At 47.7% G+C, this 14,669-nt stretch overlaps 4 protein-coding genes and 1 non-coding gene across 5 annotated transcripts; 1 reads left to right on the top strand and 4 right to left on the bottom strand.

Annotated features, from left to right (window-relative positions):
* On the bottom strand, positions 1-1,034 carry FPOAC1_003299 (uncharacterized protein; the record flags this gene model as incomplete). The annotated part of the gene is made up of 3 exons (XM_044847867.1): positions 1-227; positions 275-887; positions 930-1,034. The coding sequence occupies 3 exons, from the start codon at positions 1,032-1,034 to the stop codon at positions 1-3; spliced, it is 945 nt and encodes a 314-aa protein (XP_044713783.1).
* Positions 1,035-3,438: 2,404 nt separating this feature from the next.
* Positions 3,439-7,619, bottom strand: FPOAC1_003298 (uncharacterized protein; the record flags this gene model as incomplete). The annotated part of the gene is made up of 3 exons (XM_044847866.1): positions 3,439-5,227; positions 5,276-6,534; positions 6,585-7,619. 3 exons carry the CDS (start codon positions 7,617-7,619, stop codon positions 3,439-3,441), a joined length of 4,083 nt encoding a protein of 1,360 aa, XP_044713782.1.
* Positions 7,620-8,152: 533 nt separating this feature from the next.
* On the bottom strand, positions 8,153-8,235 carry FPOAC1_003297. Its single transcript has one exon. It is a non-coding gene; the product is annotated as a tRNA-His (tRNA).
* A 3,139-nt stretch (positions 8,236-11,374) lies between these two features.
* On the top strand, positions 11,375-11,785 carry FPOAC1_003296 (uncharacterized protein; the record flags this gene model as incomplete). Its single annotated transcript, XM_044847865.1, has 1 exon — positions 11,375-11,785. One exon carries the CDS (start codon positions 11,375-11,377, stop codon positions 11,783-11,785), a length of 411 nt encoding a protein of 136 aa, XP_044713781.1.
* A 725-nt stretch (positions 11,786-12,510) lies between these two features.
* Positions 12,511-13,760, bottom strand: FPOAC1_003295 (uncharacterized protein; the record flags this gene model as incomplete). The annotated part of the gene is made up of 2 exons (XM_044847864.1): positions 12,511-13,009; positions 13,069-13,760. 2 exons carry the CDS (start codon positions 13,758-13,760, stop codon positions 12,511-12,513), a joined length of 1,191 nt encoding a protein of 396 aa, XP_044713780.1.
* Between the last annotated feature and the right edge of the window lie 909 nt (positions 13,761-14,669).

Raw genomic sequence — 14,669 nt, 5'->3', positions numbered from 1 at the left:
TCAAAAGTTGGCACTCAACCACTGACGGAAATTTTGGGGCTGAACATTGACTCGCGAACTTGCATTGACGAGATCGTTCAGAGATGTCTGACTAAAATCATATCTTCCTTCGACAGTTGCTTGGAGCTGCCGATAGAATATGTATTTTGCATATTCGCCCTGTTGGTAGGACGAAGTCGCAAGTCGGTCAGGATCTGCAGCCTGCCATTGGGAAAGCTGAAAAGGGGCTGACAAGTTAGCTTAGGATACATAATGAATAATATTCTGGGATTACCATTCAAAGCCCTCGAACATTGTCCAACAACGTCGCGAACCGACAATCGGTCTCCTCGCATGGTCAATTCTCGAGGCCAGCTTGCCGGTCCTAGAACAATAGCTGCTACCACGAATTGAGCCACGTCGTAGACAGATGTCATGCATACCCGAACCGTATGTCCTCGAGCGTTTTTCTCCACACACTCGGCAGTATACAAGCTCGTGTCAAGTAGGTAAGATCCAGCCATGGCCAGCTCGGAACGGTATCCAATAAACAAACTTCCAAGTCCGCCTGGAAGAAATCTCTCCATGAAGATACCGCAGGAGAATACAGTCCACTTCATCTGAGACGATCTTGCCCAGCGTCTCAAAAGTTGTCTCGCTTCGGTCGAATAGGAATAGGGGTAAAGTTGGTCGTTGTCGGGACGTTTTTCAATCGACCCTTCGAATTCGGAAGGGACAAAGAACTGTACACCATTCTGGGCGGCTGCGTTGATGAGGTTGAGTTGTTCATTCCCCGAGAATGTACATATAACAAGATTCACTCCTTGGAGTGCGAATGAGAGGTCATCTTCATTTTCGTAGTCGACAGCTGTGACCTGAATATCAAGTCCTGCATACTCAGGGTGTTGCTATTCTGTTAGAATGATTTGGTCTTCGAGGATGATACTCACAGAACGTGATAGAACGACAACTTGATAAGCGTACGCTGCTTGGGAAAGTTGACTCGCCAGGAGATACCCAAGTCCAGTGCCTCCGGCAATAGCTATACGCATCATACTGTTGGAGTTGCTTGGAATAATAGAATTTGACGAGGGGATACTTTTGGGACACGAGATACTTGTGCGGAAGATGTTTTGAAATAGCGAATATCAAGTGATGGTTGAGTTCCAGGTTGAAGAACTTGACGGCTCCTAAATATCTCTTCAGCAACTGGAACGTATTATCCCTAGAACTTGAACAGAGCCGCAAAGCTTGGACAAACAATCCGTGTTTGGTATGCTTGAAGTCTACGGATAAGTCTAGCCAACCTCAAACTTGGCTCATCGGTGAGGCCTCAGTCACAGGCAGGAAACTCCGGTGAGAATCTCAGGCTAAGAGCCGTAAGTGGCTGTTGATAAGTTGCCGCAAAGTTGTTGTTTAACGAATACATGCACGTAGTCTCACACATGATACCTACGGGCCGACCCTGTTGTTGTGTCGAATCTCCTATTCATCGCAAAGGTGGAATGTAGTGGAGTTTCTGCTTCAGGTAACAGACCCGCCTTAGTGTTCAAGCGCCATGTGAAGCCAAGGATTCTTCGAAGAAGGATGCCTAACAAGGTCAGGGGATAAGGGGTGTGATCAGTGACTAGACATGACATGAACTCCCGCGTCTCAGATTGGCTGGCTGGAGCTGTAGCAACTGGATATCTAGAGCTTCTCGTAGTATGTTTGGTCAAAGCTCAAGATGCACAAAGGCAGTGCAATCTGAATCGCGAACTGGTTTTGATCACATGCAACTAGGTCGAGACGCCTTAATATGTCCTCTAAGGGAACAAATCCGTATGGCAGTTGCAGTAAGGCTGTGCTTTTCATTCTGGTGAATATGAACGACTAGTTCACGAGGAAACTCGATGCATAACCATGGAATTCAACAATACCAAAGTGATATGTCGTTCAAGAGCCAACCACCTGACTTTGGTTCCGACTGTTATCCTTGTTCTCGAACTTTGCGCCACAATTGTGATGCATAACTGGTCGTCAGGCATCCGTCATGATATCGATATGTTGAACCAGTTCTTGAGCTGCCTCTTGACAGATAAAGGTGCTCAAGTATGAGACATTTATTGCGGGACTACTAAGCATGCACCAACACACATAATGCATCGTGAACTCAAAGAAGACGAAGATTCATAGGTGTACAGATGCAAACAGGAAGCCCAGGAGCTCAACCTTGAACTACATTGCATCGGACAAGCCGTCATTGGCCTTTCAAGATGCACAATACTAGGCTCCCCTGTTCCCGACAAGGCAGAAGAGACTGTAGCCTGAATTTGGAAAGGCATTCGAACGAGGCTCTCAATCATTGGGAGGCGATTGTAGAACTGTAGATCATCAACACAAAGGGTCCAGCATGGTGGTTGGGGGCCAAAAGACCTGACCCATCAGTGGTCGAGCTAATGCAGCAACCCATGCTTGAGCTCCGTAGGGCTGACTGGGATTTACATGAGTGGCGAGCAATTGGGCATATTCATTGGTTAGTTTCTTGAGTGTCGATTCGGGAGGTAAATGGTTCTTGTTCCAACGTCTTTTTGACATCGATGTGGCGTATTGACTTGCATATATGGCACAGCACAGCCATTTTCGAGAAGACTGACACATGACTTCTTTTGCAGTGAAAGAACAGCGGCGATCAGGGGAAAATTTGATCGGAATTGACCGCCAATGATTCAGATTGCCGGGATCATTCAAGGCAGTGATCAGCAGTTGATATCAATCAGTCTTGGTGTTGGTGTTGAAGATCAAGTTGTAAGTTGATAAGTAACGTTTGATCAGATTTTTCAAGCACCTCCCTATAGAGGGAGCCAACTCCTTTCTCTTTGCACCCTCAAGGATAGATTTGGGTGCCCCTTCTGAGGGGTTTTCTTCTTTCCTTCCCAACATGGGCATTGTCTCTCATCTAAATGTTCTAGAGGGTAGAGACGGGTCGAACCCTTCCTTTCCTCCCTTGCTTGTTTCAATCATCGAGCAGGGGGGGAACCCCAAGACGGGCTGACTTCCTCAAACGTACCTATACTACAGCGATTTTCTGTAGCTTGTTCTGGATAAGCTCAAACTAAATCATGACAGGCATCAATGAGTATGTGCCTAAACAACAAGACTTCATGTTAGGATCAATAGAAATGTCTTTAGCCTATAGTCATTGTTTCAGGATGACACATTGATAGTGAAACTCACGCTCATGTCTTAACAATGTCTAGACCTGAGTCTATAGGGTTGGTGTTAAGTAAGACACATTTAGGCTTCCATGTCCCATAAGATTATACCAATGCTAGCCAGGCCTTTGAAAGCGGTTTTGTTTAGTATTCATAAGTCTCAAGTCATTGTAAGGGGTTTGAAGAAGAGTCATAGAAACTAAGTTAATCTTAGATAAAATCATTATGTAGTCTTGTAAACAATCTCATCACACTCTGGCCTTGTCTAAGCCTGAAGCGCTGTTTCATCCCTCGCACTACCACTTCCCTTCCTCCACCCTTCAGTGTGGTCAACCTTCTTCTTAGCTACACTCTCAGCTCCCTCAGCCCCCCACGCACCTCCTCCAGGCGTGCAGATGATGATGCGATCTCCAGCCTTCATCGCAGCCGTGTTCTTGGCTCCCATATTGACATGTCTCTCCTCGTACTCTACCTCACCCGCTCCATCCTTTGTGTGAAACTGCTTCAGGGATGCCTCCCAGTTAGCCTTTTCAACCTTTCGAACCCAGAGGTTAAGACCACATTCTCCATCACCTCCGCCGTTCAAACCATAAGGACGATAGACGCGGCGCTCGCTGAGGATGGAGACTTGAAGAGGAATGCGAAACTCGATATCACGGATGACGCCATCACCGCCGCGGTGCTGACCTTGCCCTCCTGATCCAGAGCGGATGGAAAATTCGCGGAGGAGAACAGGGTATCGTCTTTCAAATATCTCTGAATCTGTGATACGAGTGTTGGTCATGTGGCAGTGAACACCGCTTGTACCCTCCCAGTTGGAACCCGCACCGCTTCCACCAGCGATGGTCTCGTAATAGCCAAATCCCTTGACCGCTTCAGCTCCATCTTGGTTGCCACCAAATCCAAAGGTCAAGTTGTTGCAGCAGCCTTGACTGGCAGCGCAAGCCTGGAATGCTTTGAAAATAACGTCCGTGATGCGCTGACTTGTGAGGACGTTTCCTCCAACGACAGCTGCGCCAGGTGACGGTGACAGGATAGACTTAGGGGGGATCTTGACGTGAATCGGCTTCAAACATCCCTGATTTAGAGGAATGTCTTCTGAGATAAGACATCGCAGGCAGTAGATGATAGCACTAAACGTAATAGCTTGTGGCGCGTTAATGTTACCGTAAACCTCTGGGCCGGTGCCAGAGAAATCGAATTCGGCCTCTCCCTTTTCAGCGTCAATTCGAATCTTCAAGCGAATAGGGGATCCATCATCCATGAAGTCGACAGCTGAAAGATCTTTGCCTTCGAATCGCTTGTAAACATCCTTGAGTAGTCGACGCACGCACTGCTCGGCATTATTTTGGATATGGACCATGTAAAACTGCACCGTCTCTTCGCCGTACTCGGCAATCAGGGTCTCGATCAACGAGATTCCCTTTTGGTTGGCCGAAACTTGGGCTCTCAAGTCATTGATGTTGTCAGCTAAACAGCGTGTTCCGCTGCAACCAGGGTATTTGGCAGGTTCTTCATAGAACAGCTCCACCACTCGCTTTTCGTTGAACTTGCCACCGCTTACAAGCTTCTCGCTTCTGATAGAAGCACCTTCTTGGTAAAGCTCTCGCGAGTGAGGAGGCATACTACCTGCGCTGATGCCACCGATATCAGCATGATGGGCTCGCGACGCAGCGTAAAAGAGAATATTCTCCCCCTTCTCGTCAAAAGCTGGCATCAAAAGGGTCACATCAGGAAGATGGGTTCCACCGTAGGAAGGATGGTTAGAGATAATGACATCGCCTTTTTCCAGCTTTCCTTTCCAGATCTCGGCCTGACGGCGCACGCATGTGGACATAGACCCAAGATGCACGGGAAGGTGAGGAGCATTGGCTACGAGACCACCTGTTGCATCAAAGATAGCACAGGAGAAGTCGAGTCTCTCTTTGACGTTTGTGCTAACACTAGTCTTTTGTAGGGCACGACCCATCTGCTCAGCGATGGCCATGAAACGATGACCGAAGATGCTAAGCATGATGGGGTCGACCTCCCGATCCCCGGATGTCTTAGCAGACCTGGGTGCGTGTTAGCTTCAACTTCATCTCAACGACAACAGGACTTACTCGGTCTTTACTCCCTGCTTCTCTAGATTGATAACTACATGAGTCTTGAGGATAATCGCTGTTGCTTTGGGCGTCACGACAATTGTCTGCGTACCGTCTGCAAGCATGGCAGGTCCAGGAATAGAGTCACCTACTTCAAGATCCTCGAGCTTGAAGACGGGAGTTTCCTTCCTACCTCCTTCAAAGTAAACTTGTTGGCTGTTGAGCTTCTTCTTGTCAGAAACTCCTTGTTGCTTCAAGTCTTTCAGCTGCTTGTCCACCGTATCGTCCTGGTGTCGGAAACTCTTGCCGATACCACGAACACGAACATCGTCAATAATAATGTCTCGTTCGTCGAGTGTGAAGCCGAACTCGTATCTGTGCTGCTTTACGAAAGCTTGGCCAAAATCCCATTCTTTGCCGTCGAAATGTTCTTTGGCCTCCTCTGCTGTCGGTCTGACAATCATGAGGGCTGATTCAGTGCCACGATATCTCATGTTGAGATATTCCTCAAAGGCGATTTCGTCCTCTTGGAATCCTTGGTCGTTGAGAGATTTTCGTGACTGATCTTTGAGCTTCTCCATTTTCTTCTTCAATTCGTTAACTGTCTTGTCATCGTCCTTCCATACCAATGAATCGGGCTCCTGTCGCTCGTCGACGACATCTGCAAGAGCCATACCATATGCTGAAAGAACAGACGAATATCGATGGACCAGAATTTGCTGAATGCCTAAAGACTCTGCAATTGCAACGGCGTGCTGACCACCCGCACCTCCGAAGGTAGCGAGGCGATGTTTCGAAGAATCATGGCCCTTGGCTTCGGTAATAGATCGGATAGGCCGAGTCATTGTCTCATTTGCAACAGTCAAAAATCCATACGCTACTTCATCAGCTGTTAGATTCTTGTCGCTTTCCCGGTTGACTTGGTCGGCCAGTTCTTGGAGAACCTTTCTGCTAGCTTCAACATCCAAGCCCTCATCTTCATTTTCTCCAAAGATCTTGGGGAAGAACTCGGGGAGCAGGCGGCCAAGGACCAGGTTAGCATCAGTAACCGTGGCCGGCCCTCCTTTTCGATAACACGCAGGACCTGGGTGAGCGCCTGCAGACTCGGGTCCGACGACGAATAGTCCGTTCCTGAAGAAGAGACGGGATCCACCTCCTGCTGCGACAGTGTTGATGTCCAGTTGGGGGGACTGAATGGTGACACCAGCAGTTGTCGTTTCGAAAACATGCTCGTATCGTCCCTCGCCGTATCTCGAAACATCAGTGCTAGTGCCGCCCTGAAGAAGTCAGTTTCTGGTGTGTTTCTCAGTGTTCTCGTCAAACTTACCATATCGAAGCCAATGACGGGAGTTTTGGTTTCCTCGTCATATGAAGTTATCGCATACCCGACCACACCTCCAGCGGGGCCAGACAAGATTGCCTTTAATCCAGTGAACTTTTCCACATCGACGAGACCACCGTCACTCTGCATAAACTCGCATCTCGCTCCCTTTGCGCCCGTTTCCTCCTTTACGCTGCGAGTTCCAAGTCCACCTTCAAACCCAGCCTGAAAGCCGTCGATGTATTTGCGAATAGCCGGAGTGAGATATGCATCGGCACATACAGATGTAGCTCGAGATACCAACTTGATCATGGGCATAAGTTCGTGGCTAAGAGAGATATGTTGAAAACCGATATCCTTAGCTACACGGCCAATCAAGGCCTCGTGGTCGGGGTAAGTATAGCCATGCATAAGACACACGGCGATACTGCGAATACCTTGATCGTAAACGTCCTTGAGTTTTGATCGAATATCGTCTTTTTCGGCTCTTTTGAGGATTCTCACTGTCTCGCCTGACAAGCCCCGGACCAAAGTCTTGCCTTCTGCTTCTTTAGTACCGACTTGAGCCTCCGCCTCAGTTTGCGCCCTTTCGGGATCCTCGGCGTAGTCTTCGAGAGTGACTCGCTCGTCAATCTCAACCACCTTTTCGTACAACACATCAGGCTTTCGAATGGCAAGATCAAAGATCTTTGGTCTTGACTGGTTCCCGATGGTTAGACAGTCCTTGAAGCCCTTGGTCACAACCATGGCGATTTTCTCGCCTTTTCGTTCAAGTAAAGCATTTGTAGCGACAGTTGTTCCCATCCTGATGGAGTCGATCTTGGAGGTATCCAGAGCTTCACCTCGGGGGATATCTCGGCCAAGGAAGTGGCTCATGATGCGGCGAATGCCTTCAAGCGGGGCATCCTTGTAGTTGGCTGGGTCTTCAGACAAAAGCTTGATAATGATTTCTTTTCCATTATGCTCTCCAACGCAGTCGGTGAAAGTGCCTCCTCTATCAATGGCAATTCTGATGCCTCGTGATTGAGATGTTGCTGCCATGGCGGGGATCTTTCGGGATGTTGGTGATGTGATGAGGGGTTACTATGATAAGAGTCGAGGCGATCACCAAGTTTGATACCTGGTATGAGTGAAAGTGTGGTTTTATTCAGGCAGTACAATGAATGAAAATGAAGTGTTCCGGTATTCAAGAGACTCTAACCCGGAACAATCACACAAAGTGTATGCAAGTTGAGGTCGCTACAGGGTGAGAGAAGCGGCTTTAATGTCGTCACGGCCAACCCCACGTTCCATGATTGGTAATTGATGGCTTCTATCGCTTGAAAGGGAAATTGAGGGGCATTCATATCTTTCATGAGATATCGAGAGATTAGATAATATTCAAAGGAATTATTCAAGTAAGAGAAAGAAAGCTAGGACTTGAGTTATGTGATACCACAATAGTAAAGCCGAATGCCAATGGATGTCAATGTCAATCAGTCACTTACAAGAAAGAAATCATGACATAAACAAGTCCGCATGATAGACTACTTGCCAAATAGAAAATAGCAAAAAATGCAAAAGAATAATTAGTTTGCCGTCAGCAAGACTCGAACTTGCGTTTTCAGTGCTTCGAATGAGCCACAAACTGATGTACTGACCCCTATACGATGACGGCTTTTTAACTTGTTAATAATCTTGGTCACAATTTTGGTCTATAACCTATGTCGCCAACCCACATCGATTTTTCAGAAATCGAACCTCCATCTTTCAATCAATATGCCAAGAAATTGACAACATAAAAAACCCAGGAAAATCAGCATAGACCAAGAAATTGGCCAAAAGATAAACCATATCCGGGTAATAAAAACTTAAAAGAGTCAAGAAATACACTAAAACCCCAGTTATCGGGAGTGGCGGATATCTAGCAGAGATACACTAACAAGATCCAAGATTTCCAAGCTGTCGGGAAGCTCCAGAGACTGGCGGCACAGTATGGCAAATTGCGAGTCTAATAGACAGTTGAGAATGTCTTTTACTAGACTCTGATCGGTATGCAAGAGCGATTCTAGTCGGAGATCCGGGCCCGGCGTTCCCGGAAGATGCACGGGGGCTGTTTTACCTTTTTAATCAACGTTACCGGAGACAAGGGATGCGGACGACGCCGGATGGGCTCGAACATGTCACGGAATGGGAGGAATGTCTGAGACTGAGCATGTAGTGGTGAGTGTCATGATGTCGATCGTTTTATCTGCCGATGAATCGGATAGTTGGCCAACGTTGGCCGAGCTCAACTTGACCGAGACTTTAATTTTATGGTCGTCGTAATAATCAATCTAAGTGCTGCACCTCAAAATCTCTGCATCTAAGTAGTGAACAGTATTGACGTATAGATCCATGACTTTGGCGTCATTCCTTTCAACTCTACATACATACCTAGACATAGGTTAGTAGTCCCCACAATGCGAGATCAGCATAAAGACTTGAAATCTTATTAATTAGTGAGGCTTACTACTGGTCTCATATCATCCCCCAATGTCGCGAGATTAGAATTGCTAGGATGGAAAGTCATGTGTTGTCGTCGTTGTTGGTTCTGGTCGATTAACAAGCAATAGCCTGATGAACACAACTCCTCCTCCCACCGCCTATTCTTGTATCCGCCTGAACCGACTTTATCAGTATGCGCTGTACTGCTGTATCCAGCCGATTCATGGTGCCAGATGCGCCTAGGCTAGACCTGACTCGTCCGTCCCGCCCCCCCAGTTCCAGCTGGGAAGAGGGAAGAGCGTTTTGGCTGCCAATGATGCTGTGGCTAGTGGCTCATGGCTGTAGGTTCAGTTCAGTTCAGTTCGGCTCAGCGCAAACCTCCATGCTCGCTCGGCTCGTGCTTTTGCTTTGCTTCTGCTTGTTGGGGGTGGTCGATCCCCATGCATGAGAGCCATGTTTTTCTGATTCCTCCGCCTCTAAACGATTGGCGATTGAGACACCTGCTGAATGCAGGGTAGCACCCTTATCCCAGTCTCGGTCCATCGCTAAAAAAGAAAAATGTCCTACGACATGGAACCCAGGAATTTCTCGGGTCCCTTTTTACAAGATTCGTCAAAGCAGTGAAGCTCGTAGTTGGGCGGTACTGTAGACGGGCTGTAGGTTGACAGTACGTTACGTAGGCCCGTTGTAGGCCTGGACCTCGTGGATACGAAATTCAGGTTGAGAAAGGCAGGGGACCAGTCATGTTGTAGTTCGTCCCATTAGCCGCTGTGATAAGTGTTTGGACAAGGCTAGGTCGATGGGACGAGCTGAAGTCATGAGCACAGGTAATGTTGGTGTTGATGTTGTTGGCGATAAAGAAGCCATTGACGCTTTGTTAGCATGTCTCAGCTATGTAACAGACCAGCCTGGGCAACAACAATGAATAGCAACAAGAAAGCCCATTGATGAATAATGCACTGAATAACAAGGATGCACAGACTGAAAGAGGTTGATTGATCAACATCCTGCAAGACCATGAGTCTGAATTGTGGACAGCAAGAGACGGACCCTCCATCTGCCGTCATCGTCGGCCTCAATTGTAAATGTAACCATGGACTTCTCTCTGCCTCGGGTTCAGTGGGAAAAAATGCAAGTTTATTCGCCCGTCTGATCTACGTCACGCCCCCGAGACCCTTCTTCCAGTACCCACTACCGTAGTACCTGTAACAGCACTGTACAGCAGCACTTACAGTTGAAGTTACAGGGCCCGCCCCGCCTGTTCAATTCGTAGATTCATTCAGTCACCGCTTTCGGAGCCTCGCGGTGAATGGACCCTTCTTCAAGTTCGCCTCCGCCTCTTTTGTTGATTCCCGGCCTTGAAGCACCATCCATTCCAACTCCCTCTACGGGTAAAAGTGGCCCGTTGGAACCGCCAGGCTCCAGCCATGCCCAAGCCAAAAAGACGGGACAGAGACAGAGACACATGGAAGGGGAGGGGTGTAGACTCCGGTCTTGATTCCACGAGCTTCTGCCATGTTGTTGTTGTCTTTGTCATTCATCATGGATTAGTAGGTAGTCTCTCATGTTGTTCGCCTTGTTGGGAATACGAATTGTGTAAAACATGTCTCTGATGAGACACCATTTATCTGAATACCTCTGAACTGTTCTTGACATGTCAATACGATGATATATCGTACCTTCTTATGCATATGCAGTGCATGTGCATGTGTAAACGGGTGGCTGCTCAACGTTGTTGTAAGCTTGCTCGTGCCTGTATCCGAGCATTGCATTTCTCCCATAATTAAATACACTGTGTGACAATCGCCCCAAACCACGGATACAATGCAATGCAATGCAAGGTAAACATTTTCGCTACACGCCTCCCCCCCTGTCCCATGGCCATGGACCATGGACCATGGTCATGGCTGTGAATGTGGTGAGAGTGAGAACAAGCTGGAGGCGAACCGACCAGGCTCCACCAAGGCATGATTCATTCATCAGCCGCCTTGCTTCGTCTCCTGTATAAAGACCTGTCTCGGTCCCCTTTCCCAACAGCAGTTGCTCTCTTGTTTTGCTTTGAGCAGTTAATCCAATTTCTTGGTTCAGGTCGTTGCGTGAATCCTTTGGTTCCATCTCCTAGATTTCCGCGATTTTCGAAAGACACTGTCACTTGCATTGTTTTACTAAACCAACTCATCATCCACTACTACAACTCGCTTGGTTCAGCCAACTTCTTACCGCTCTCTCGCCTCTCACCGTCATCTCATATTTCGCCGTTCCCTGCGAGCATATAAACCCTTGAGTTTCCATCAACTCTTACTACTTTTACACAACAAACAATCGACATCATGCCTCCTAAGCGAATCCGTTGCACCGCCGCTACTTGCCGCGAGCCTGCACAGCGTATCGTTGGCGACTGTACCTTCTGTCAAGGTCACTTCTGCGGCAAGCACCGTCTACTAGAAGACCACAAGTGCACCGGCCTCGAGGATGTAAGTTGGATGCTTGAGATCTTGTCAACCCTTTCTAACAAAGCTCCCAGTGTAAGAAGCAGTCCCACGAGCGCAACGCTGCACAACTCGAGTCGGAGCGAACCCAGGTTATCCGGGGCGTGTAAACCGACCAACGAGAATCGCACATACTCTCATAACAGATATGTCTCGGAATGGAGATTGGCGTCACTCCTCACGTACACGATGCGCGACTCTGACGGCCACGACATAATGATGGGATTGGGTTTCGACACAGCATCTGCATGAGAAGAGATGCAGGGCGTTATTCGCCATTGTATATTTCTATTTCAACAGTTGAGGGTGCGACGGCGTACTGGATATGTTTTTGAGGGGGGGCATAGTTCCCTATTCTAGCGGGGTCTGCATTAAACCAATTCATCACAAATTATTACTTACCATTCCATCAAATGTGTTCATCATTGATTGAGTCGTGCAATACGAAATCGTCGAATGAATTCGATACAGCGACAGATGCGGAAGCGGTCACATTGCTTGACTCAGAATGGACTGACGATCAGTTGTCTTGGCTCGATTACGTGTTACTCGCGCCTGGCCTTGGATGCGACTTTACATTTGGCGAGTAGCCTTTATTAGACCCTGCTATTATTTTGCCGGCTTATCTCCGATATCGTATCGAGCCCGCATATTTGATCTCGTGAGCACCCGTCTGGACCGCACCTTTGATAGCGCCATCTGGGCTAGACCACGGGAGTGATTCTTGAAAAGACTCATCACTTTAACAATGGGGAATAGGGTATCGATGGGGTATCAACGCACCCCAAAGACGCTCTTTTCAGTTGTCATCTTTCTGCACTAACTTTCACAAGGCCTCATACACGTGGTCAAATCGTCTCCTGCCAGCAACTTATGTAGCCAACTCGATCCTGGGGATTTATTATGGGGTGGCTGGTTCCGGGGGCGGGGCCGAGAATGGGGGTCAATCGTGTCAGTGTCGATGAAAGAACCTCTCATCAGACAATGGCACCCTCTTCCTCTTTCACAATGTCTTGTGAAACGTCCGTCTTGACTACTGCGCCATTTTGAGCCTCCAGCTTTATTTCCTCCGTTTTGAGCTTTCGCCCTGCGGATACCTTGGCTCGATCGGCAGCCTTGCATAGACCTTGGAGACCAAGATCGCACTCGCCGCACTTGCGTCCAACAGGCAGGCATACCGACTGACCCAATCCTACAAGAAGATGATTGATTTCGTGCCATCGGTCCTGTGGCAGCCATGATTGAAGTGTCGTACGAGTCTCTTCTGGGTTCTTGGTTTTGTGCCAACCCCAGAGGTTCGTGATACGGTGTACATGTACATCAACACCAATTCCTTCATGTTTTCCCCATGCCACTGATAAGCATAGGTAACCCATCTTGGGTCCGACGCCTGGTAGTGATACGAGGCCCTCGATCGTGTCGGGAATGTCGCCGTTCCATTGATCGCGGAGTATCTCGGCCGTCTGCTTAATATACCTGAATAAAAGTCAGCCAACTTGGATGTACCCGAGCATACCGATGGCGGTGGCACAAACTTTGTCTTGTTATTGTGAAAGCCAACCGCCCAGATAAACTCATTGAGAATCTTGGGATCGATCGCCAGGACGTTGTTTAGGTTTAGCCCCGGAGGCGCCCCTGGCTCAAACGGTGGCAGCTCAGTTTGGAGTTTTCTCATGACAACGGCGTTCACCGTATCCTTGGTCTGACTCGAAAGCATGAGCGCCACCAATGTATGAAACCTTTGGTCTTTTGGCGATGCCTTTTCATCTGCCAAACGTTCGCACCCCATTGTGTCAACGGCCGCTCCGTGCGCTCGACCGCCTGGCGCCCTCATTTTTCTCACAGTGTCGTAGATGGCCTCCCAATCTGATGGTGGTTCTATCTTTGTTACGCCGGTCGTTGCATCGATAGCTTTGCGAGCGGGCTTGCGAACGCGCCGCGCCTTTGGAGGTGGTGATGGAATCTCATCGAGGGCTTCGTCAAGTATTTCGGTCTTTACGGCTAGGGGTGATGTTGAAGTTTCTGTCTTTATCGTCGCTACCCTTTTTCGCTTTTGTGCTGGCTCCCCAATATCTTCGATGTCGTCCAATGTAGGTTTGGTTTCTTCTGTCGCGGTAAAAGCGAATTTGGCCAAGGCAGATCTTGTTACTCGTCTCGGTGGTGAAGTAGGTTTTTTCACGCGATCGAATAGTTTCGAAGCGTCTTTTGATATCCTCGATGAGCGCATCTTGTCGAAATTCGGGTATTGTGCTGTTAAATTGGGTTATTGCAAATTGAATTCCAGTCGCGACTCGTCATGGAACCCCTTGGGCAAATGACATTGAGTGGATTGCCAAGGCCCCACTCTGTTGAATCGGACACAGGTAGTGGAGATACCCCGGATTTCAAGTAGACTGTGCAGCTGTGCAAGCTATTATGCAAGACTAAGATGCTAGTTAAGTTGATTGGTTAATTATAACATTCTTTGTGTTTGTTATAAGACAGCAGTCAAATACAATAGTTCACTTAACCTCGTGAAGGTTTTCCAAAAAAATACTTGAGAAATCTTTCTGAGTTGTTGAGATAATCATTAGATTGAATAGATCTCAGGTTCCATAGAGAATCATTGGCCAGGTACCGTAGCCATCAAGGTGCAGCACAAAATATTGACACGACCATACACGTATATCTAAGCTACTGTCATATAAACTGGTCATGCCTCGACAGAATTTGAAACATGGTTCTGCGTTCCCTTATCCTTCACATGGTTTGCTCTTACTGGTTCGTTTCCACTTGTATTGTACAGTTCTTTGCAAAGACGACCTGTACAGCCTCAACATTGTAACCTCACAAACGAATAAGGTTGCCTTAAGAGCCCTATCTTTCGTGACGAGGCTGCATCTTTCGATCATTAAACTTTGAGGAACACCCACATCAAGTAACCTCACAAACTCCAATGAAGGCAAGTGGAGTCATACTACGAATTATGTCCATTACTATATCAAGGGTCTAGGGCATTGTGAAAACATGTCTATCAAGGTACTCAGTCATGGCATACATATATTAAGAGCAGCAACCCATCCCAACATCGGGAAATCAGTTTTGTCATTCAACATAAAATTTTGATTATCATTTGTTTATACTACATTTTAGGTCA

This window comes from Fusarium poae, chromosome 1 (assembly GCF_019609905.1).
Source record: "Fusarium poae strain DAOMC 252244 chromosome 1, whole genome shotgun sequence".
NCBI lineage: Eukaryota > Fungi > Ascomycota > Sordariomycetes > Hypocreales > Nectriaceae > Fusarium > Fusarium poae.
This window is presented reverse-complemented; position numbering and strand designations above follow the sequence as displayed.